Below are 26,262 nucleotides of genomic sequence, written 5' to 3' on the forward strand. Positions count from 1 at the left end.
CTGAGGTTACAAACAATTGTTTATTTAAAACTAAACTATTGATTTTAATTTTAATACATTTTCTATGGGACCAATCTAAAAGTGTACTTTATCAGATATAAAATATTTTTTCAAACCGGTGTATAAATAATAGAATTCTGAGGTAACAAACATATAAAAAATACAATCAAATTAAGAACCTCCTTTTTTTGAAGTCAGTTAAAAAGTAATTACTTTTTTCCACATAAACATAATATTATTTATTGTTATTATGTGTTTTTATAATTTGTCTGTGTTTATTTTATTTATATTCTATTTACCTTGCCTTACGTTCTTTTTTTCTTGTACCTTTTGTGCACTAGATTACCCGCTAATTTTTTTTCTCTCGGATTCCAACTGCACTGGGTTGGCTGGTAGAGTTCTCTTACAGAAATAAGCTCACCATCGCTAACAAGTTGTTAAACTACTTGCTGTATCTTTTGTTTCAAGTGCAATAAACAATATATATAACATGGAAAATACTAAACTAAAAAATATACATATAAATTATCCAAGTTCCTTACCATCATCGACTTCTTCTTCTTCTTCAACAGTCCGCGCTCCATCTGGTAGATTTACTTTCAAACCTTTCACTTTAAAGAAATCTTTTAATAACTTCATAAAATACTTGGCCAGTTCAGACCATTCGGAGATAAAACTTTTAGGTTCCATTACAACTGAATCTTTTTTCTCATTCACACTTAATTTTTCTATTGTCTCCGAATCTAAAGGTACAAAACTAATCATGTGATTAGCTTTAATCGTTTCATTTGATGCCATATTATCACCGAACAGCGTTTTCTGGGCTATTTTCAAAGCTTTATATTTGACGCAATTTAGAGCTTCACCTTTTATGAAACAGCCATCTTTTACGTATCGTAAGTAACCCTTCTTCTGTGCATCTGAGTTGTTGAGTAATCATCAATATGATGATGATTTGTATTGATGTGTATATTCTTGATGAAAACATTCTGAGAGTTCTGGAACAAAGGAGAAATAATGTATTAAGTACTTTACTAATTGTAACGTTCAGTTAAACATCTCTAATTTATTTCTGTCGACTAATACATATATTCTATTTAAAATATATCAAGTGTATCCATTGTAAATAATTTAGTTATCAAGAATTTGGGTCTGTTATAACTGAAAAACATAATTGACAAACTAAATTTTTTTCATCATCGTATTTAAAAATTTGATTTCCCTATTATTAAATTTATATTATAGTTTTAATTCATTGTTTTAGAAAAATGTTAATTTAAATTTATACATACATATAACATACTCTATATTGAGCAATATATCATTATCTTCCTACCCTTATTCCAATTATTATTTGGAGTCGACGTAATATGTTTTTTTATCCATATCACAAAAAGATTTGGCTTATAGTTTTACGACCGGCCGTCGCCTGACGTCAACCCTCTATTGAGCAGTATATAGAAACAATAATTACCAAAGTATAAATTGTTATTGGCTAAGAAAAAATACTAAAAAAAATATTAAAAATATCTTTATATATATTAAGTACCAAATATAATAGTCGCTTAATATAATGGCCAGTTAATAAAATTATCAAACGTATGTCACATATAATTCCAAACAATATCTATATATATATATATTTTATACAACTTAGAATGGCAAACAAGCTGACGGCCCACCTGATGGAAAATGGTAACCGTCGCCTATAGACATGAGCAGTACCAAGGACATGACAGAGTATACTATTTCGCCCATGATACCCCCCATGCGTTGCCATTCCTGAGGACTCAGGTGTCATTCCTCTGTACCCTGTAAATTCTCGCCATATTCCACTCTTGAAACCAAAACACAGCCATGCAAACACAACTGCTTCACGGTTGAAACATGAATGAGTATCTATATATTACGTATTTCAATTATATTATGTATATTTAAAATATTTAAGACAAAACATTGATTTTAATTAAACAAATATTTATTAAAATAATATTCCACTTAAATACTTCATGCATATGAGACTAAACAGGTTTCATATTTAAGTTTCAAACTAATTTCATTGAAATACAACTTCACCAGTAATATTCTTCATAACAGCACCTGAACGTATTTGATTGAAGTTACTCATATAATAAATATTATCAAATAACTTGAATTCCAACTAATTTATTAACTTAAGAGATTAAATAAAAAATATAAAAAAATCTAAATATTAAAACTTCAATAGAATTTAATAGAAATTCCTTAAATTTCACAATACATTTAATACTGTTAATTTGAGCAAGGAAAAACTCGACAAAAACATTCAATTGTAGGCGTTTAATTTCAGAAGTTTTAAAAGTACTAATTTTGTAAAAAATGCCACTACATTTTTAATAATTATTATTAATTTACAAAGACCCTTATTAGTCTCTCACATATTTAAATGCTGAATGTTTCTTTTAAGGTAACTACTTAAAATAAATGGATATAATCGAATTATCTATTCTATAATTTCATAGATTATTACTAAATAAACAACCAAACGTGCCAACATTACTTGTAATATAATTATTCCCGCAGCCCAGTCATTGTCAATCATTTCGATTATACATTTTCATTTTATAAACACTAGAAAATAGATCGTTTTCACCCTGATAGCTCAATTATAGTTACCGTGGTACGTGAACGAATGCAATGCAATTCCGTCTCTCCTATTAGACGATGATATTAAATATTCTAAATATTTATGCTTCTAGCATTTATTGCAAGGAATGCTACGTTAGTTTGGGTGTGTAGAAGGAATGTGAGATGAAAGGTTGACGAAACAGATATACAATGCGAAAGTGTGGATGTATGTATCGAGAGAGGGATATATTTTAAATGAAGGAAATGCCTTTACGCATACCATACCTAGTATGTAAAGTATCATCATCATGATTATATCAGCCATTAACTGTCTGTTATTAAACATTCCTATGAGGGTTTTGCCAGTAGTTGCTGCGCTTGGCAAGCGAGTTGGCAACCGCAGTTAGGCTTTGGTGATGTTTGAAGAAGGACGCTGCTTCCCATCTCTCGACCATTAAGTTCCCTTAGTCGCCTCTTACTATTCTACGAGGCGACTTTACGATACTATGCCGATACCACACCGCAAAGATATTAATTAAAATTTTAACAAATAAATAATTGGCTTGACTCGAATACAGTCTGTTCATACTAGAATATTTCGATTTGTTATTAATTTTATATAGAAAGTGTTTTTGTGGTCATTTCAATAGAACTCAGTTATGTTACATTAATATCTATTTAAACATACAATAGGTACTAATATATGGGGCTTATCTTCGGGATTAAATTAAGCCATAAAATCCGTATTATTGTCGTCATTTTGCAATTAGAGAGGGTTGAAGTGATAGTTGACCTTATCAATAAACCTTTCTAAGTTACATCATACGCCAACGCAGCCATACATCTTAGCTTCTGCAGCAGGTCCCTCGCCTGAGGATAATGGCTTCAATTCTATCTGAGGAGAGCCAGACTAGTCTATAATGATCTGACAAACTTTGTGTTATCATACTTTTTACCCCGATCAATATACGCGCGGATAAAATCACAAGCACAGCTAGTGTATTGTACAGGTGTATAAATGGAAATGAATCCTAGAATGTGTTGCTCAATGTAAAATTCTCAAACAACTGGATCGATACTTTTTTTTTTTAACATTAATAAGTATTTAGCCTTGGAAACGATGAATTCCTTCATTTGAAAAAAAAAATCAGAAAAACATATACTAGTTTTTCATTATAAGTTGTATAAAAAAAACCTTTTTTTTCTTTTTTCCATACAAACTCTGAATACACAGTAAAAAATAAGATGTTAAGATAACTTTAATTCCTTATGGGATAGTCGGAGGCATTATCAAATCCCACTGTTGGGGTTATCATGATATTGGAGTTTTATGTATTTTCCGGAGCATATCGAAATCTTTTCACGAATTGAGCCCTATTCAAAATACAGAGTTTCATTTAGAGATAACGAAATTCAACTTATGTAAAAATAAGTGGTCAATAGAAATGTGTTATCATTTAAAATTGAACACTTATTGTAGCGGCATTAAGTTGAATTTCGTTTGTTCTATTATGTGGACTGAATAGAGTATGCGGGCGAAAGGACGTTATGGAAACATGGTGTCTTGGAGAAGTAATTTAATTGTAAAATTTGTACATATGAAACAAAAAAGTGAATGAGACAGAAAATAGGTCAACTTACTTAGTGTCAAAAAAATATTGTTTTTATAATAAAAATAAAAAAGGCATAAAAATTTACGAACAAAAAGGTGCATCGTGCACAGAGTACGATAAGGTCTGTTTGTGTTTATAGCTATTTAACTGGATAGTTAGTTAGAAAGGGTCTCACCGGATTTCCTTGAAATTAAAAAATGCTTAAAATACGGATCAAAATTTTAGGTAAAAAAAATATAAGAACAAATTAAACTAGTACTCTAATAAGAAATAAAAGCCTAATAATAAAGAGAGGACAGATCTCTATTTTACGAATACTCATACAAAAGCCAACTGGAAAAAAGTGCATACTTTGGATGGTAGCCAAAAACATGATTGATCTAAATTCATGCTGCAGCAATGATTCGAATTTGAACGTTGCCAGAGCGTAACGTTTTGTCAACGTGATAAATTTTCAGAATGATAAATTGACCATGCACAATTTGTTTTAGATTTTGATGGAGTACTATAGAATATATTTTGTTTTATTAATGGTGGCAAAAGAGGTAAAATTGCAAATAGTTTAAAAGGATTTTCGATAGTAAAAATGTTTATAAACTATGTGATCAAATGGATTGTAACAAATTGTTATACACTAAGACAATAAGAGAGAAGAAAATAAAATCATCCAAGAAGATTAAACTATCCTCTTTATAACTGCTATATAAGCTGAAAAATATATAGAAATCTTAAATATTAGTTATTTTGGAGTAATTTTGAGTTTAAATAAATCAAGTACCATCTTAAGAATATGTGATTTGATTATTTAAATCTATTTCAAGAAAGATAAAGAAATAATACAAATAAAAAGTAATCCATTTAAAAAAAATATAAAGAAAAAATACATTTAAAAATGTAGGAAAAAAAGAAATAATATTTAGAGAGTCTTGCTTATTCGGTTATCATTATAAAATATATTATTTCAGGGTACTTTTTTATGGTAAAGATAAATGGCATGCCTTCATTATTAGCGTTTATTAATAGAATACTAGGGATTACAGAGATACTCTGTGTTTTAAAAAGAGACAAGTAAATTCAGTAATTATAATTACATTTATTTTAAACTTTATTGCAAAGTTCATACAATTGGAATTCAATTGAAATTGCAAATATTTGTCTTAAAAATCGAATGTAATGTAATGGAATGATGTACCATTTTTATTTATATTTGAATTGATAATTTTTATATTTTTAATATTTATTTTAATCTATTTAATATAATAGTTATTTAATAATATAATTCTTTTCTATCAATATCAATAATCAATATTTATATAACAATATCAAGAAATAATTTATTATAGTAGATACTACCTATATCCTACGGCTTTACCCTCGTGAATAAGCACATAAAATATTCATATCATCTTAATTCCTTGTACAGAGATTTCAGTGGATTTTCTATATTTAATTTCACCATGAAAGTATAATTATTATTTAGAGGCGCGAACGGATTCTGATATCGTTTGTAAACAAACTCTTTAGATATTAGATTATTAATATTCAGGATCTAATGAAATATTTATTATAGCTGGCGATGTTAAATGAGAAATTGTGATTTATGAAATGAATTATTCCAAATAGCAATTCTTAGATTATGATCCTCCTTAAAATTAAAATTATGAGGAAAAAGACATATTTCGTTAAGGATTTTAAGGAAGTATGAAATGGTTTTGCCAGGAATTAACATCATTATAGATTCCATAGTAAGAGTTTATACTAGAATACCATTGTTCACAGTAATCAAAACCTATACAGGTTTTAAAATAGAATTACAGCTATTTTGTGACTTAGAATCAACAACAAATTTAATAGTACTAATAGACGAATATCTAAATTTATTATTGCATATAAAATGTTTGGATGTTTGTTACCTAATCACACTTAAACGCTGAATGGATTTAAATAAAAAAAGAATCATAAAACATGGTTAACTTCATTTATCGTAAACCGTTTTAATATCTTTTTAAACCTACTTCAAAAAACAGGACGTTCTCAATTCGGTTGTATTATTATTTTTGTTACCTCATAATATTAAGAATATGATTTGGAAAGATCCTTTTTTTTAATCTAATAGGATATATACTTTAAGATTTGTTCCTATAACATTTTCTTAAAGTAGTTCAGTTTTCAGTTTAAATCAGTTTACTGGTTATTTGGTGGGTAATAACTGATTTTGCCAAGATAGAAGTCGGTGTGCTCTACTAAACAAAATCTTGAATTGTTTCCAAGTTTAATGTTCGTGATGTAACTTGATGTTATAGTACAGTAATTAGGACTTCGCATAAGCACCAAAAACTTGGGTTTTATTCTCCTTCGAATAAATTTTGTTAAAGAAACTTTTGTAATTTTTTTAAGAATCGAATCTGAAGAAAAAACATAATTATGTGGAACTTAGATTCAATTACATTGTATAAAATAAAAATATAAGTATATATTTTTATTTTATTTGTGTTTTTATGCAACTTAGAATGGCAAATAACACCATGGAAAGTGATAACCATCGCTTATAGACATGAACAGTACTATGAACATAACAAAGTATACTGTTTCGCCCATGATACCCTTCATGCGTAACCATTCCAGAGGATTAAGGTATTATGCTTCTGTAGTATGTAATTTCATTGCTATATTCCATCCTTCAAACTGAAACATGTCCATATAAACATAACTACGGCAGAAACATGAATGGGACAGAAGTAGCCAAGCAGATGACTTTTGTATAAAGTCTCCATTTAGTAAACTTTGTTCTACATAACTAAATAATGTGATTATTTCAAATATTGTCACGTAACAATAATAGTAAACTCTTTATTGCTCACAATAGAGATGTATATAAGGAGTATTTATACAGAATGTGCGTATACAAAAGACAGCCTCATTGCTAAAAGCAATGTCTTACAGACAACCTGGCATAAATAGTATATAGCATATATTTTATTATTTATATTTTATGTTTCTAACTATACCTGTAAATTAATATTTTACTTAATATAAAACTTACTTTTAAAATCACAACACCGTAAAACAAATATTCAGTTCACTTCACTTAGGAAAATTCAAGCTGCGCGCGCGTCGATCAAGTTATCAATGCGGTGAGTGCGCTCCTGATTCGCTATTTAAATGATCTAGAATCATTCGGTCAAGCAGCAATTCAATTCGCTTCGAACATAGCTTTTGCCCTGGGTTTGTTTCTAATTATTGAAATCAATTTAGAAACAATCAACAAAGTATGGCCAACATTGGTTACTAAGGCCTCATTACTAACACTCTTTAATAATAACCATGTATAGATGATAATGGAATGATAATAGTATGGCCTGTGTTGTGGGTATATGCTGGTGGGGCACCAGCGAGGAATGATAAGTGACAATGAAAGCAGGTTAGTTAGCCTACCGTGACGAATTTAGCAGAAGTTAACCATGATAATGCCTTAGAGTTCAGGCGTAGAATGAGTCACCTCTTTCATTCCCGTGGGTGTCATAAGAGTCAATTAACGGAGGGTGAGGGATGAGCAGTGGCGTCGCTCTTAAAACATGTCTAAAAGCCTAACTGCGGTTGCCAACCCACCTGCCAAGCGTGGCAACTACTGGCAAAACTCCCTTTATGGGGAAGACTTATGTTCAGCAGTGGACAGTTAATGGCTAAAATAATTTTTAATTAGGGATATCTACAAAATAATGATGTATTAAAATTATACCTATACAATAAAATAACTAGAAGAAATATATAAGAAAAACTTATATGACGGGTCTTAATAAAAGCAAAATTATTTATAAATTTTGTCTTTCTGTCTGCATGTATTTTTGTTTTGGCGTCATGTTGCAAAAACAGTTGCAAAAATAGTTGCATGAAATTGGATGCGGTTTTCATGTTTTTAATACTGAATGTCTAACTTAAAAACTGTAACTGTACTGCCATCTACAAATAGTCTATTTCATTAATTTGTCTACTTTTGAAATCCACGTGTACAACGTAGCGGCCAATAAGCTAGTAAAAATCAGAAAGCTACTACACAGATAAACAGTACAAGAAATGAAATATAAACTTTAAAATTTCTATTACTTTTAAACCCATTTTTCGCTTCACTGATAAATATTCTTTTGATTTCTATTTCGTTCTGTATACATTTAATTGAAAATTCCCTTTAAGTGAATATAGAAAATAAATATAGTTAAAATTTCTCTAATGTTTTTAGTGTAAAAATATTAGAGGAATTAAGTAACAAAATAAATACAGGAAATAATTAAGATGAAGTAATACAAAAGCTTGGCCGTGTGGTCCCGGCATAGACTAGGCTGCCCTTCCTTTTCCAGTGGGTATCGTAAAAGCCGACTAAGGGAGGGCGAGGTATAAGCAGTAACGTCCCTCTTAAAACATGTCTAAAGCCTGACTGCGGTTGCCAATTCGCCTGCAAGCGTGAGAACTATAGACAAAATCCTGCAAGGGGAAGGTTTGTGTTCAGCAATGGACAGTTAAAGACTGATATGATGATGAATACGAAAATTTATTATTTGGTTCCGGCATAAAACAGGCCACCTATTTATTTCCCGTGAGTATCGTAAGAGGTTATTAAGGGAACTTAATGATCAGAGGATAGACAGCAGCATTTCTTTTAAAACATCACAAAGGCTTAACTGCGGTCGTCAACTTGCCTGCCAAGCGTGGCAACTACTGATAAAACCTCCCTTATGGCGGCCTACGTTCAGCAAGGACAGTTAACGGCGGATACCATCATTTTTATTTATTTATTCATTCATTAGTACAAATATGTGTACATGGCGGACTTAATGCTAAAAGCATTCTCTTCCAGTCAACCATAGGGAAGTGTCAGAATACTCGTATGCGGTACTAGTAATTATTGATACACATACATACTAAAATTACATATATAAACGAATAAATATATATAATATAAATAACAAATATACTTACACATATATGAAATATACTATATTATACACGAAATTGAGAATAATATAAAGCACTTACTGCTCGGATAAAGTAAAAAAGTGAACGTGAACGTTTTTTTTTTGAAAGGCAGTTTAGTCAGTAGTCTCTTAATGGCATCAGGAAGCGCGTTCCAGAGTCATGAAGAATGTAGGAGAAAAGAGTTTGAAGCGAAACCAGTATGGTGAGAGGGGAAAGATAGTTGGAGAGTATTACTGGAACGAAGGTTACGATCGTGAGTTACAAAAAGGTACTGGAATTTACTGCTTAATTTACTCATCGTATATTAAAACATACGGCTATTGGAGTATATAATGCTTTTTGTAATAGAAAAAGTAGAATTACCTTTTTTTGTGCTTTGTATGAAAATACTAGAAAACATTACCCTTCTTGTTTCGTCAGTCGGGTAACAAGATACTCGTGTATATCGAAACACATACCTACTTCTTTCTTTTCAAATTTATTGTTAAAAGGTTTGATATTTTCAATAGATTTTATATCTAAAACTTTATAATAGTTACCATATCTGTTTAATTTCTATATTCCTAACCTAGGTATGTAATATTAGAAGTAGTTTTCCCTTAGGTGTTCAATTACACTTGCATTTTCTAAAAGCCATCTAGTCAAGTTTAATATCTCATAGGTCATTGACTTTGGTTTTATATTTTTTATTTCAAAACGGATTTGAGTTTTATCTTATCTCACTTGATAGCAAGTAATGATAAGACCCAAAGATTTATCCTGAAAAAGTTTGTAAGTATGAATTAGTGGATGGATATATAGATGGATAGATGCCTGTTACTCTTTCATGCAAAAACTATTAAACGGATTTAAATTAATTATTTTTAAAGGCAAATTGTAATGTACTTAGTATATAGACCCTATGTGACCACTTTATGTATTTATTTACGCGAGTGATGCCGCAGAGTATAGCAAGTTAAAATTTATAACTATTCGGAAGTGAAATCAGTTAATAAGAAATAATTTCATTATGAATGTAAGTAAAAAGTTTAATTATGAACTTACAATTTAAAGCTGCACTGGGAAATAAAAACCTCGCAATAAATATTACTTAGAAGGATCTATTTCAAGAGATCTATTTCGCCTTTGTTGCTTATCTTTGTTACTTTACTTGTTGCAATATCTACCCACGAATGCTATTAATAGATGAAAATCCGGTTAGAGTATTTATAAACCGACAATAAACATATTTAGGGTTTCTATTTACATTTAGAACAGTTATGATGAAATAGAACTAAATTTAGGTACCTACTTACATTTATTATTTTAGTAATGAAAATTCGCCTGGGAAATTATATTTGTTTATATATAATTAGTATTGTGAAATGTATAATGTTAAAAAAATTGCATGCCATGAGAGACAAAATATAGTCGTATCTTAAAATGTATGCAATTAACATCTATGTAATTTATCTGCCTATGTTTTTGTAAAATAAATTATTTGATTGATTTATCAATTTATTGAAATATAAAGTTTATTATAACCAAATGTGATACGGCAACTTTATTTACAGGATGGTCGAAAGACATTTTTAAATTTGTAAATTTTGGAAGTAGGTATTCACTTCTAGATGGCATATTATTCTAAAACGTATACTAAAATTTAAATTAGATCTTTAGTAACATAACCACATTCAATTTGATGGCGTAGTATTTGTGTAATACATAAACAAACATACAAACAAATAAGATATGAAATAAGATTAGCAAGAATATAAATTCGTTGGCTAGATAATTTCACTATTCCAGATACAAAATACTGGTTAATTATTTGATGTCAACGAGGTATTTTGTGGCTACATAATGTAATATATATTGGAATATATATGGCTATATAAATGGGATATTGTTGAGGGAAGAATTTCCTTCCTTCGGTCATCATCGTCTAATTATTTTATATTATCATAGTTTATATTAATGGACTCTGTCCATTTATTTAATGGGAATTGTGTAGTTTAGTCACACTTCTAATGTATTTATATAGATAATTAAGATATTTGGAATAATCAAGTACTTTTATAAAAAAGCATATAACATTTATATCTAGATTAATAAAAATCTGTTTTTTTTTATGGAATGGTAACCCCGTCTGCGCTGTCGGTATACGGTAGCGAGACACTAGTAAGAGATGATAGGTGAAAATGAAAGCAGGCTAGTTAGTACATCGTGAATTCAACAAGATTTAAATCTCGATTGTTTCTAGTGGGAACTAAGGGGAAGTCGATCTGACAAGGTATATTGCTAGCAATGGCAGAGCCATTTGTACCCATTGTAGCTCGCATTACTAACAATCCTTTCCTCCCATAATATGATGTAAGACATACGTAATGTATAATGTAAAACATATAAAATAATCTAAGAACGTGTGTAAGTCTTATAAGACCGCATTACTAATAATCTTTCACTACATCCCACAATAAAACACAGTTGCTGAATGTATGTTATATTAGCGCATTACTTCAGAATGGCTGCATTTGTAAGGTTATTTTTTTATGTTGTGTTTGTAATTATCAAGACATGGTCTGTATGAAAGAAAATTATTTATTTACTTATTTATTATATGCTTTTGTACATTTACTTATAGATATTAGGTTATACCAAAATGTACACAGGCGAATTATCCCTTAAAAGGATTTCTTTTAGTCAACCTCGAGAACCCGAAAGGAGAAAGTATTTATAGGGTTAGCATAAAAAGCAAATAAGGTGCAAAATTAGTACTTTAAATAACTATTAAATAAAATTATTGAAAAATCCTACGGAAAATCGAAAAATTTAATATATTCGTGCGATCCGAGGCTGGCAGCTACGAGTATGTTTATAATATTAATGGGATATAAAAATATATGAGGTGAAAGGATATTAATAATTTCAGTTCCATATATAGATTTGAATGTACAAATAAACAGATAAATTTCAATTTTTATTCATGAAGAATTTTTATAATGACATTTCACTACGTGCAAGTTATAAAATGTACGTGAATTGAATGCGTTCATAGATTAATCGCATAAATATTTTAAAATTAAGAATATTTTGCTCTATAAAAAGAAAAGCTATTTCAATCGTGACTAAATTAATATATGTGCAATAACATGAGAGTTAAACCATAAAAACAAATATTCTCTAGATTAAATTCTATTGTTTACAAAAAAGTTATTAAAATCGATTCAAAATTGGCGATGATATACCTAGTTTAATATACATACATACACATCTGTCACTCCTGTCTCCCATTAGGGTCAGAATATCATCATCATCATATCAGCTTTTAACTGTCCACCATTGAACATAAGCCTCCCTCTTGGGGGGTTTTACCAGTAGTTGCCACGCTTGGCAACCGCAGTTAGGCTTTGGAGATGTTTTAAGAGGGATGCTGCTGCCTATCCCTCGCCCTCCCTTAGTACCCTTTTACAACACCCACGGGGAAGGAAAGGGTGGCCTATTCTGTGCCGGGATGGGATAAGAGAAACGGCATCCAATAAGGTAGACAGAAACAATGCAAAGCCAAATGCTTACTTTAATATAATAATTAATATAACATACATGCAAAAGAATACCAGCAAGTCAATATAACCCGGTTATCTTATAGATCAAACATATTTTTTCTCTATTTCACTTCACTTCACTCCATTCTATTTTATAAAAACAGAAATCAAAATTTTAGAATGCAAACGTAAAAATGTAATATAAATAATGAACTACAAACTGTAGCTATAAGTCTTTGTTGTCGTAATTCGTAACGCTCTATTCCATTCTATAAATACTGAAATAAAATTTAAGAATACAATCATAAAAATATGATGCAAATCTCGAACTACATAAGTCTTTGTTGCCGTAAGACGCTCCATTCTAATCTATTCTATAAATACCGAACCGAAAATTTAAAGGTGCAGTCATAAAAATACCAACTGCAGCTGCAGCATCGTAACACATAAGTCTTTGTTGCCATTCTTCACTCCACTCTATCTTATTCTATATTTAAGAGTGTAATTGTGAAGTATCAACAAAGGGCGAACTAAAAACTGCAGCTACAAGTCTCTGATGCCGTGATTCAATTAACTCTATCTTAATCTATTCTACTTCGCTTTACTTCGCCTTAATACTTTTCTATTCCACAAATGCTGAAACCAAAATATAAATGTGCAATCGTAAAAATGTGATACAAAGAGTGAAAATACAAACTGCAGCTACTACGGTCTTTATTGCCGTAATTCCGTGTGAGTGGTTTTATACTGCCTCATTGAATGCGAAACATATCGTATGTGATGGTCTAACATTCTGTCACGTAGTCCTGTTTCCTCGTAGCATTTTAGATTTTGTATCTTTTGAACTGAATTCTAGTAAGAAAATTAAATTTGACAATTTTCTTTATTTGTTTATGCAAAATTCGTTGTGCATTTTAATATATAAAATAACATATTAATGGTCTGAATAATATTATAGTTAGATTTTTTATATCAGATTTACTCTTTCTCTCTATCATTATAATGATTCTCACTTAAATATAGTCTAATTCTACATATAAATATTATAAAAAAGCTAACCAAGTTATGTTCAAATTATTACAGCAACACTCTCTAAATGAAATTAGAAACCAATCGTTACATTCAATCAATGATTAGATTTTTAGATTCATACTACTATTGAAAATCCGCGGTCTAGTTTATAGTGGCCTTTTTATTTACATTTTTATTGGAACAAGCTACACGTTTGCATTACCGCATCTATTATAAGGATCGAAGATCGCAACATTCAGCATCTTTTTCTTTCTCCTGTGTGCTTTAACTAAAACGCAATCTCAGCTATAGAGCTGTAGCTCTATAGCTGAGATTGCGTGAAACAAGTGGCATCTGTAGATGCCACTTGTTTCAGCTTGTTTTGTTTCTATGACCGATTGTACGTCCATTTAATATCTTCTCGTTGATTATATTTCCTAAAATAAAACATTATAAATAGGAAAAAATAAACTTGCTTCCTTAATTGGCCCTTAAAATATAAACTACATGGCCATCTTTTTTTCGTAAATGACCAACGGGAACGAAATGTAGTTGAGATTTTCCTTTAGCAATTGTGAGTAGATTTTTTCTAATAATAGATATGCTAAGCTTTATCATATAGGCGTATGTAACGTTTACAATACAACTATGTACGGTTTCGCATAATAACAGAATATATTAATATCTATCCCACAGTTTTCTTTTTGTAAAAAAGGGATACGTAAGTAAGCAGATTTTGTTAATAGCATATAGAACGGAAATATTCCTCTTTGAATATACATTTTTTGAGGATATATAACGCTTTTTTTAGAATAAAATATAACTAATATTTAGTTGGTGGTTGATGTAAAATATGGAAAAAAATTAATATTAATTCTCATTTACTGAGTACCCACGGCTATAGGATAGCTTCTAAAGGTAAAGGTTTGGAGCTCTTGCCACATACTACGATTTACAATGAGTCCCTTCATCTCATGATACGACACGATACCAATTTTTATTTAATCTACTTGATGAAACTGTACCTTGGTCTCCTCTTATTCCTCCTTCCTACCACTTTATAATCTATTATGATGATCATAAATTCGTCGTGTTCAATCAAATGTCCCAACATTTTTTGCCTTCTGATTTCAATAATCTTAAAATTTGACGCTTTTCCTTAAGTAGGACTTGTTAGATATACAAAAATATTCTTTAGATCTTATGAAAACTGAAGTAATTAATATCATTTTAAAGAAATGTATAGGTGTATATACATTAATTATGTCATATATTTTTATCATCGGCACCATTTTGTTATGAAATTTGTAAATATTTATAAATATTATATATAAATATATATTATGTCATTTAAATACGGAGATGACTGTGCTCAGAGTTTTTTTACATGACAGAATCAATAAATCAATGCAGACAAATGAACCAAACTCACTGACATAACCCGAAGAATAAACAAGCTGAATCGGCAATGGGATGATATCACACCTCGAAGAAGCGATAATCGATGTGCAAGATAGGTTATTAAGTGGCGACTAAGTACGAATAAACGCAGTGTAGGCCGGCCCCCCACTAGATGGAGTGACAACCTCAAATGCATTGTAAGGTGTTAGTGGAATGCAGATGGGTCAAGACTATTTCTTATGGCAGTCTATGGGGAAGGCCTATGTTCAGCAGCGGACAGGTAATAGCTGAAATGTTGATCATAATTATAGTAGATATAATTATGGAAGCATACAACAAACAATCACTGCCCACGGCCGAGTAGGTTAATTAAAAACATAGATGGATTTATAATTATAGAGAAATAGAATTTAAACTTTAAATAAGTATGTACGTAGGTGAATCTACAATTATAGAGAACTTGACTCGTTTTTAATCCTATGTGTTTCTAGAAAATTATGCATTTATTATACGACTTCATCTAATACGTGAGTAATTTCCATTGAAATTGAAATGATTATGGAAAGTTTTTGTTACATTGTAAGTATATGGCTTATATGTGATTAATCTAGAATTTCAATTTTTTTCTTTTTTTTTTATATTCAACATAGGTTTTAAACGAGCATGCGACTCACTTGAATGTTCGTGACTACCACTGCCCATGAGCACCCGCAACACCAGAAGCATTACAGATGTGCTGCCAGTCTTTTGAAAAGGAATATACTCTGTTCTTGGAGATTACGTTGTCATACCAATTCGGAAATACTGCTGCTAGAAGTTGACTCTAAAGCGTGGTTGTATGTGGAAGAAAGTGCCTTGAAATATGGACAGTGGAAGACCGCCACCCGTCCACATGGTGAGGATGAAGCGTTAATTTATGGCGGTTTTTGCGGTGTTGCGTCTATATTAAAATAATTTATTTAATAAAATTTTAATTTTAAAATTTTAAATGTTAGGAGATTATTTACATATAATTAATGATGTGTGTTGTTATTATTGAATAAAAATATTAATAATAATGATAAAAAAAGTATCCCAGTTATGTTCCAACAAAAGTTAAAGAAAATATAAGCAAAAAAATAATTGACCCGAACATACCAAAAAGATATTGTTGATATTATATATATCAAATATTTATATTCAAAAGTAATGCAACCAAAAACAATTTAATTAAAATTAAATAATTAAATATATTTAAGAGGAAACTCTTAAATAAAAAAATAAAATAAAAATAATTAAATAGAATAATTTATTAAATATCAAATTGTTATCAATTTCAATCAAAAACAAAGAAATATTTTTATTTGAGTAAACTTAGATTTAAGTATTTAAATAGTTATCTTTCATTACCGCCCATTTGGAACGCAATTTCAGCCAAGAAGAACGGACAAGAAACTCAATTATTACTTTTTTTTTAAATATTAAACTTAAATTATTATGTGTAATATGCTAACATACCATAGCCATTTATGAATCGATTTATACAATACTTTAAATCTATCATGACCATCATTTCGTCATTTCTACAGTTAACTCTCTACTGTTGAATATGCTGCACCAACCTAAATGCAGATTCCAAAGTTATATTCGAAAAGGTCTAACTTAAAATCTGGTTGGACTGCCCTTACATTATTAGTCAATTTTATTGGTTTTTCTACTTCTGATATCCACGAGTACAAAGCAACAGGTAAAAAACTAGTACCTAATACAATACAAATAGTATGTTTCATAAAATTTCTATGAATATTACTCGTTCAACGATTATGTGAATAAGTCAGTGATTGCAAACTGTTTATAATATTAGATATTTATATATTTTTTTTTCAAATATAAAATTTACTAAATGCAATCGCTTTTACTGTACCCGTATGTTGAAAGACCAGTTAGTATATATCTCATTAAACGAGTAGCAAAGGAAATGGTAAATTTCTATAATATTCATGGCGTCTGAATAATTAAAGTCCTTTGGTTTTAAAATTAATTAATTCCATTCATTACTCAAACCATCAAGTGTACTAGTTTAATTATGTACCTATATGTACTTATAAATATGTAATTCATATGCAATGCAGGAAGTCAATGAATGCAGATGGTTCAGAAATGTTTTTTGTGACAGTCTATGCATAACGGCTGATATGATCATGATGATATATGTATGTGTGATATTAATTATGTATGTGTTTATGTATATATTTGTTTGTATGTTTTTGTTTTCTTTTTTTACAACGTAGAATGACAAACATGCTGACGGCCCACCTGATGGAAAGCGGTAACAGTCGCCTATAGACATGAGCAATACCATGGACATAACAGAGTATACTGTTTCGCCCATTATACCCCCCATGCTTTGCCATTCCTGAGAACTCAGGTGTTATTCCTCCGTACCCTGTAAATTCACGCCATATCTCACTCTTCACATCGGAATACAGCCATGCAAACACAGCTGATTTAACTACTGCAGTTGAAACACGAATGGAACAGAGGTACCCAAGCATTTGTACAAAATCTCCCTCTGGTATGTATGTATGTATTATATGTTTGTATATGTATGATACTTGCCTTTTTTTTCAATGTCCTCTATCCAAAGGTTGTTTGGAAGAGATTGCCTAACGATAAGGTCGCCTTTTGTATCACTTCTCATAAAATTAACTGAATTTACTATTTTATAAATAGTACCAATAAAATGTAAAATAAAAAAATAAATATGTAAATAAGCATACAACCCGTCTAATGGTAAACGGTCATTGTAACCTATGGACGCCTGTAACATTAGGGGTGTCACGTGCACATTAGCAACCCTAATGAAACCTTAAAACACCCTTTTAAGAACCCCTTCCTGTAGTTTCTACCTATATGTTCATTTGGGACAATTGTAAACTTTACAAATACACGTTCCTTTATATACAACATTTAAATAAAAATATAAAAATATACAGGGATATCTGTATACACATTGTGCATGTAAATTATAGTAATTTCTTCTTGGTATCAGTTAAATACGTGAATCCACTATTTTGTAAACATTTCCGTCTATATATAAAGCCAACCTTTACGAAGCAGATGCCCTATACCTTCCTCAGTTTAAAAACAGGACTAATAAATTCATTCATTCAAACAGTTGTCGATATCTGACCATTAAAACGCTTACACTTTGTATGTTTTTTTAAATTATTTGTGTAACCATAAAAATGTGTAGACATTTTGCGGGTAACGTATTACATTTGTATATTTTAAACGAGTATTTTTAACTATGTTATTTTTAAAAGTTATGTTAAATTTTAACGATATCTATATTTATGACCGAAATGAATTTTATGAACTTACTGCGTTGTTCGATTTCAACAGTTGTTTCGACTTCATCCGAAAGTCTTCTTCAAGACGATGTACCGATGGATATGTCGCAGCGTCACGTCTTATATAAATTCATAGAATAGTATATAGTATAAAAGTGTTTCTATTCGTGTTTCTACCGTGAAGCAGTTGTGTTTGCATGGCTGTGTTTCGGTTTGAAAGGTAGGATATGGCGTGAATTTACAGGGTACAGAGAAATAACACCTGGGTTCTCAGGAATGGCAACGTATAGAAGTACTAAACAAACTGGGGGTATCATGGGCGAAACAGTATACTCTGTTATGTCCATGGTACTATGGTGATATTTTAAGAGGAACGCTGCTGCCCATTCCTATATTATTAAGTTTCCACCATATAACTTTATTTTTTAATGAATGATAATGGAATGGTAGGTTCACTTGTGTTAATAATATAAAAGGGTGTTAGCAATGGGATTTGTAAATGTAATATTGCTAATATTCCCTTCTCCTTGCCCATTTTAACTTAGCAGGTAGGATACTATATTATACAGATCAACAAAGGCAAAGCCGTGGGATGCCGCTAATTATTTAATAAATGAAAAATGCAGGGATTGAACTTTGATTTTCAAAGTTTGTACAAAGCAGTTTATTATCGACATTCCCAATACGAACTGATATTTACTGCCTCAGAGAGATCCCTAGAGCGGTAAATATACGAAGTTGGCCTATTTGAAACTGCCTATGTGGATATTTTTTGCCGCAAAACGCTTGATTGATGTCATCTACTACGAAGAGTCTGACCTCTATTGAGGTTAAAGTTTCTTGTTATAGAGCTAAGATAGCTCTAGATTTATAAGATTTGGAATAATACCAATATTACAAATGTGAAATTTCATAAAGATACTCGTATCTGTACGTTTATTACCCAATCATGCTTAAATTACCGAATAAAATTTAAATGAAATCTGCAACGCAGTTGGTGTCGTGGATCCTCATGGGTAGCGATAGTCACTTACTATCAGGTAAGCCGCATGATTGTTTGCCCTCTTTCTTTTTTAATGGAAGAAAATGGAATAATAATTTCGCCTGCGCTATCGGTATACGCTAGTGGGGCACCAGTGAGGGGTGATAGGTGACGATGGAAGTAGGACCGTTAGCCAATCGCAACAAATTTCATTAGAATTAACCACGATAGTTTCTAGGAAGAACCACGTGGAGGTCGACTTGATAGTGTGTATTGCTAGTAATGGTGAAATTAGACCCCCTTACTAACAATCCGTTCCCCCTGCCCCCGTGTGTTATAAAAAAAAACAATAATTTTGTATGTGGATAGATAATGGCCTGACTTAGTACATAAGATGCTTTCTATACAGATATACGCGAAGGAAGTTGCAGGAAATAGCTAGTAGCAAATAATTTATTAGCCTATCGATTGTATTGAAATAACCATCCCCTATAAACATAAATAGGATAATGAATATCACAGATATTGTAACGTTCACTGTACTCCTTGTGTGGTGTCATTTTGTAATAACTATGGTGTTACGAGAATGTTGTAAGAATGAGCCACCTCTTCCTTTCCCGTGAATGTCGTAAGAGGCGATTGAAGAACCATAATGGTCGAGAGACGGTAGCGTCCCTCTTAGAACATCTTATAACAAAGCCTAACTGCAGTTGTTAATCTACTTGCTAATCGCAGACTTAACTAACTACTGGCAAAAACCCCTTTTGGGGGAAACCAATGTTCAGCAGTGGACAGTAGACGGCTTATATTATAATGACAATAATAGTTTTGTGGCTCCACTTTGCAATTTAACTGCTATATCCCACCTTTTAAACAAAACATATTCAAGTAAGATTTCGGTCAAGTAATATATCTTGGTTACGGAATCGAAATCGTAGGTAAAAATTAGTTATTATAATACAAACAAAATTTAAATATACAAAAAAAAAAAAAAGATATGAATGAAATTTACCTTCTTCGTGTTATTTCTATCACTTTATATTACAATTTCATATTTACTGTTCCAATAATTTAATTTAGGTCAAAGCGTAAACCCATTAAAATTTCAAATTTCATAAATCCGATATTCAGTTGATGTTTGCCTTTCGGCTTAGTTGTAATCAGTAGGAACTTTGATGGATATAATATTTCAACGGTATTTATATGTGTTTGAAAGATTTTTATTTAAAAATTATTTTAATATGATACTTATATATAATTCTGTAAATAATAATGTAATTTTTAAAATATTTGTAGTTTAATATTACCTTATTCCTTTAAATTGTTTATTTCATTTCAAACTGTATAATCAAGTAAATGCTGTATAAATTTTTTAATAAGCATATGCGTTTATATTATATTAAATTTAATGTTTATTATATATGTATGTTATTATGCAATATGCTTTTGGTGTTCCAATAAATAAATAAATCCAGTTATTTCTACTAATACAAGGTGACTCAAAATAAAGTTCACATTTAAAAAACCAAAAAAAATAAATAAACAAGGATTTCCTTTTAATTGTGCCACGAAAGTCGGTTTGTTGGCATAAACTTTAGATTTGACGTAACTCCACAGAAAAAAGTCCATAAGAATTAAATCGGGACTTCGTGGAGGCCAATTTATGTCATCTCTCCTGGATATCAATTTGCCAAGAAAAATTGCCACGAACTCGTGGTAAAGAACTGTTGGACGTGTGTGAAGTTGCTCCGTCCTGCTGAAACCATGTTCTTTGGTTATAACCAGGAAAGTTTTGTAGTTCAGGCACGAAGAAGTTGTGTAACATCTCCACATAACGGTCCGAGTTCACTGTAACTTTCCCCTTTTATCTTCAAAAAAGTAAGGGCCGATAATCCCTCGCGTCGACATTGCAGCCTATACGGTCACTTTAGGCGAAAGAGGGGTTTCTGATGTTGTGTTTTGGATTAGTTGCACTCCAGTATCGGCAATTTTGTTTGTTTACATGTCCATTGAGATGGAAATTAGCTTCATGAATTACCGTTTTTGTAAAACTCGTGTACCTACGCACAACGCACGGTCCGATCCCGAGAAACGCTCCATAGCGAATAAATTCCCAGAAGCTAGGCTACCGAATGACATACCCTCCGCGTCCCTCAGAATAGTTGCGTTCACGCAATAACCAAAACAAATGTCACCTTTCTTTTTAGACAACCTATATAATAAAATTAAATTGTAAATAATTTATATCTATACATGGGAGATATTTAGAAAAAAAATGATATTAATAAGACCTTTAGATCTTATTAAGAGCCCTCATATTTTCATAATAATCTCACATTTACAGACATTGAGTAGTTATAATTTTATTATACTAGTAAAAGTAAGAGAAGTTTAGAAAGAAGGAGAAAAGTAAAAATATAGTGCAAAAATTGTTTGATTATTATACTAGCTTAATATTTTCTATTCATATTAGCAATTGGCCAAACAACTTTCAATTCAAATATGAACTGTTTTTATTACTTTCACAGATGTTATTCTATATTCAGTCCTTGTTTATTAATTTACACTTACATTGACTTGAATCTAAAGTAAACAACTTAAAAAAAAAAACAAATCTCAACTTTCCATATACATATGTATATCTGATCAGTTAATTTATTTTCTATTGCAGAGATAAATATATTTTTTTTTCTTTATTTTAGAATCATCTTTTGTAAGGATATTTTTAAAAGTAGATATTTAAATCATAATAATGCATGCAGGTGGCTCAGAACTGTCTGTGGAGAAGGGCTTTAGCAGTGGACTGATAAACTGATGAAGACTGACTGACTGATGATGTGATGATGATGATGATGATGATAATGAAGTTGGTCCTTATTATTATTTCTAACGTTAAACTAATTTTATAAATGTGAAAATTAAAGTAATTTTCTTGATACTAATTGACGCTTTAACAGCATTCATAACAAGTGTGAGAACGATACGATTATCTGTCAATAGGCAAAAACATTAAATTTTTTTTCAATATTTCGATTGATTATTTGAAAAGTGCTCTATTAGGAAAATATATCATTAATCATGGAATAATATACTTATTAAACTGTTGCTGAAAAATTGAATTTTGTTTGTGAAAATGTATGTGAAAAATTCCAATGCAAAATATGAACTAAATGTAAAATTTTCAAAGAAATAATAATATTATTGTAACATATTATATTGTTAACGATATAGTTTGGAGGTAGAGTACTTTTTTAATAATAAATTAAAAACATTGAAAATTGCCAAATAATTTCATTTCCATAAGTAAAAATTATAAAAGCTCTCAACAATTCAATAAATCATCACGATACTTCACATATATACCTATATACTATTTGGAATGGACAAAGACACAGGCTACTTTTTACTAAGTCACGGGTCGAAACTAGCATAAAATATTTTGTTGTATCAACCAATAACTGTCCACTGCTGAACATAAGACTCCTCCATAATGGGGGGTTTTGCACTAGCAAGTTGCCACACTTGGTAGGTGGATTGGCAACCGCAGTTTGGCTTTTCGTGATGTTTTAAGAGGGACGCTACTGTCTCTTTTTCCGCTATAAGTTTTCTTAGTCGCCTCTTACGACAACTAAGGGATAGGAAATAAAATATTTTAATAAGTAATTATTTGTTAAAAGTTGTATTTATTATTGCTTGTATTTTATCTAAATACGTTTTAGAATTTAGGATACCAAAGCATGTAATTATAATTTATGTAAATTATTCGCTGCTAATCATAGATCTTTCTCAAAGAACCGTCCGAATCACTTCTATCTATTTAACTTTATGATATCGCTAAAGCTGATAAGTACCTTTGAGGTCGTCGATCCCTATATAATTTGTGTAAATACTAATTAAGAAATTAAACTAATTAATTTAGAAATTTCTTAAAGATAAAACATTTAAGTAGTCAGTAGATAATATGTATAATTTAATCCAAGAATAACTAAATTCATCGAATCCAACCAGAACTGTTTATTCTCCTAATAAAAACTCAATAGAATTTCTTCACCTTTGTGTCGTTATCAGAAGTCTGTTTTTGCAGTGTGTTTATATATATTGCTGATAAGCGTCGCAACATCACTCGCTAAATATCGGAAGCCTATTATAAAATATCCAAAAGATACACAGTTTTGGGCGACAGACTTTTTTGTTAGAGGGTGCAGAAACTTTTTGGAGAAATGCCCGTCTAGTTACAAGTACGTAGTTAGTCTTTTTCAATCGACGTCAAAAAGAAGGAGGCACTGAATTCTGTTTTTTTTTTTTTTTGTTTTATGTTTAATACCTCATAACTTTATTAGTTCTAAACCGATTTAGAAAATTCTTTTTTTATCTGAATGAATATTACTTAGAGATTAGTTTCATAGAAATATTATCAAAATCGGATTAGTATCTTAGTTTTTAGATCAAAATAACTGGTTTTGTTTTTGTAGGATACAATGTTTAATAATTTATTAAATGAACTTCTAATTAACAACAAATATTTAAAACATATCCATTTTTTATACAACTAAGTGTGCCAAATAATTTGAAGTGATAACCGTCGCCTATAGACATGATCAATAACGTGTGCAAAATATAATACGTAATGACAATCTCCAGAGGAACTCAATATATAATTTGTTTTTTTTCTATTTATATAAACTTTTGTGCACAATAAAGAATAAAGAATATATAGATATAAGATTTGTATCCATATTGCCTATTAATAATAACGTCTACAAATACATTGCTGCGCTGGTATTCCTTATGGGTTACAATGTTTACGAACTATCTGTATCAAGTAACCTAAGTGTTAAGTTAGGATATAACTTTACTTTTATTTATTTATTGATTTTTTTTTCAGAGCCCAAATGATTTGTGCACGTAACTATAATGGTGATTACAAGGATTTCTCAAATTACTGTGAAATGCAGTATGAAAATTGTAATACATGGAAAGTAAGTAATCCAACCCGCAACAATAGTTTTTTAAAGCTACTGTTGCGGGTTGTATTGAAACGACGAGATTGGTAGAGAGTTGTTATTTTCAGTAACATGTGATTGACTCTCAACTGAGAATAATAACTAAGAATATTAAAAATAAAAATAATCTTATATAATAGATAAAAAATGAAAATATATAAACTTATTATAAATAATTACAAGAAATAATCACAATGAGAAAACAAATATAGGACCTTTGAATAATAAATACAAATATAGAAAAAATAAAAATACTGGAACTACACATTAACCTAGTACGTAGTGCTAAATTAATAATTATTAAACTTTTTAATAGCCGTGTGTGCCCCGGCATAGAATCGACCACCCCTTTCTTTCCCGTGGGTATCGTAAGAGGCCACTAAGGGAGAACGAGGGATGGGCAGTCGCGTCCGTCTTAAAATATGTCTATAAACATAACTGCAGTTGCCAACCTGCCTGCCAAGGGTAGCAACTAATGACAAAAGTCTCCTTATGGGAAAGGCTCATCGACAGCAGTGAATAGTAAACGGCTGAAATAATTATAATAATAAAAAACTTCTTAATAAACAAACAATTTTTTTACTGCACTGCATGCATAAACATAAATAGGGCTCCATATCTACTATTTATTACTGCGCTTTGCAAGAAAGCTTGGTCTAAAAGAAAAATATTTATTTCTTTTTTTCTTATTTTTCTAATGGTTTATTATTACTCCCTATTAAAGGAATCACGTCCCGTGTCGACTTTAATGTCAACGTCATTCACGTTGAACTTGACGTGCAAATTTTCCTTTCCTCAACAGGTGTTGAATTTAAAAATAAAAAGGAAAAACACATTTCAAATATCTTTAAGAATGTCTTGATCGTTTTATTTTTATTGCCTTTGATGCTATTAAAACACTCTTTAAAAGTATTAGACCTTTTTTTTTAATTTTTTTTGTGTATCTGGAAAAATAATACAAGATATAAAATATTTATTTATTTATTTATTTAACACTTTATTGCACCAACATAACATGATTTGTTAAAACAATTTTCAATAAGTATAGTGTAGTACAAAAGGCGGTCTTTTATCCTTATTAGATATATTATTCATATACATATACATACATAAATAAACACATACAACCAAACATATACATATATATATAAATACATATAAATATATAATACATATATATATATATACATATATCATATAAATATACCATATTAATACACATATATATAACACACATAAAACTGGAAATATAGACTAAGTGATTATTATATGCTTTAACTAAGTTTTTAAAAATGGGCAACGATTGAGCGCACCGTATAGAGGTTGAGTTTTTGCACGGAAAAGGATTTGGAGTAGAAAGAGGAAGAATGGGCAGGAATTATGAGTTGAAGGTTGTCAGTACTACGTAAAGAATAAGAATTAGAATTGCTCTCTCCAAGAAACATAAAACGTTCTTTTAAATAATGAGGTGTAACTGGATTAAAGAGAATTGAGTAAAGAAGGGAAAGGATGTGCCAGTTACGACGAAGACGGATAGAGAGCCACTTGAGTCGTGTACGATATAGGGATAATATCAGTAAATTTACCTATTAGATATATTATTCATTTACAGAAGAATATGATTAAATTTATAAATAATTAATACAACATATATCTCCTAATGTATTACGCATATAGACTATTACCATATATGGACTGTTTTTTTTTTTTCAGATTGGCAGGTATTTAAACGAGAGCGGTGCTAGAATTTAATGCTTCAAGTTTTATATTTTATATACGTAAGAAAATAAAGATCTAAATCTCTGTTTTTTTTTTTTT

The 26,262-nt window shown here is 30.3% G+C and overlaps 3 protein-coding genes across 5 annotated transcripts in view; 1 reads left to right on the forward strand and 2 right to left on the reverse strand.

Annotated features, from left to right (window-relative positions):
• LOC113514507 (uncharacterized) overlaps positions 1-7,348 on the reverse strand; it is a 33,640-nt gene extending 26,292 nt beyond the window's left edge. The window contains exons 1-2 of the mRNA XM_026898597.3: positions 7,264-7,348; positions 543-998 (exon numbers count right to left, since the gene is read on the reverse strand). Coding sequence (XP_026754398.2) covers positions 543-798 — 256 coding nt within the window. The 5' untranslated portion in view covers positions 799-998; positions 7,264-7,348. The remainder of the gene's footprint in view (positions 1-542; positions 999-7,263) is intronic.
• LOC113514504 (uncharacterized) overlaps positions 1-26,262 on the reverse strand; it is a 408,650-nt gene that overhangs the window by 192,525 nt on the left and 189,863 nt on the right. The window lies entirely within an intron of this gene.
• On the forward strand, positions 17,927-26,227 carry LOC113514506 (uncharacterized). Of its 3 annotated transcripts, XM_031908273.2 has the most exons (5): positions 17,927-18,373; positions 19,008-19,499; positions 23,526-23,679; positions 24,327-24,358; positions 26,158-26,227. In XM_031908273.2, exons 2-5 carry the CDS (start codon positions 19,436-19,438, stop codon positions 26,187-26,189), a joined length of 282 nt encoding a protein of 93 aa, XP_031764133.2. In that variant the 5' UTR covers positions 17,927-18,373; positions 19,008-19,435; the 3' UTR covers positions 26,190-26,227. The 3 variants fall into 3 exon arrangements, 2 of the variants coding, with proteins under 2 accessions (XP_031764133.2, XP_052752813.1); XR_008253072.1 differs by lacking the exons at positions 24,327-24,358; positions 26,158-26,227 and having other exon boundaries at positions 17,928-18,373; positions 19,454-19,499; positions 23,526-23,613; XM_052896853.1 differs by lacking the exons at positions 19,008-19,499; positions 26,158-26,227 and having other exon boundaries at positions 17,938-18,373; positions 24,327-24,517.

This window comes from Galleria mellonella, unplaced genomic scaffold (assembly GCF_026898425.1).
Source record: "Galleria mellonella isolate WM207_F2 unplaced genomic scaffold, CSIRO_AGI_GalMel_v1 utg35, whole genome shotgun sequence".
Taxonomy (NCBI): Eukaryota; Metazoa; Arthropoda; class Insecta; order Lepidoptera; family Pyralidae; genus Galleria; species Galleria mellonella.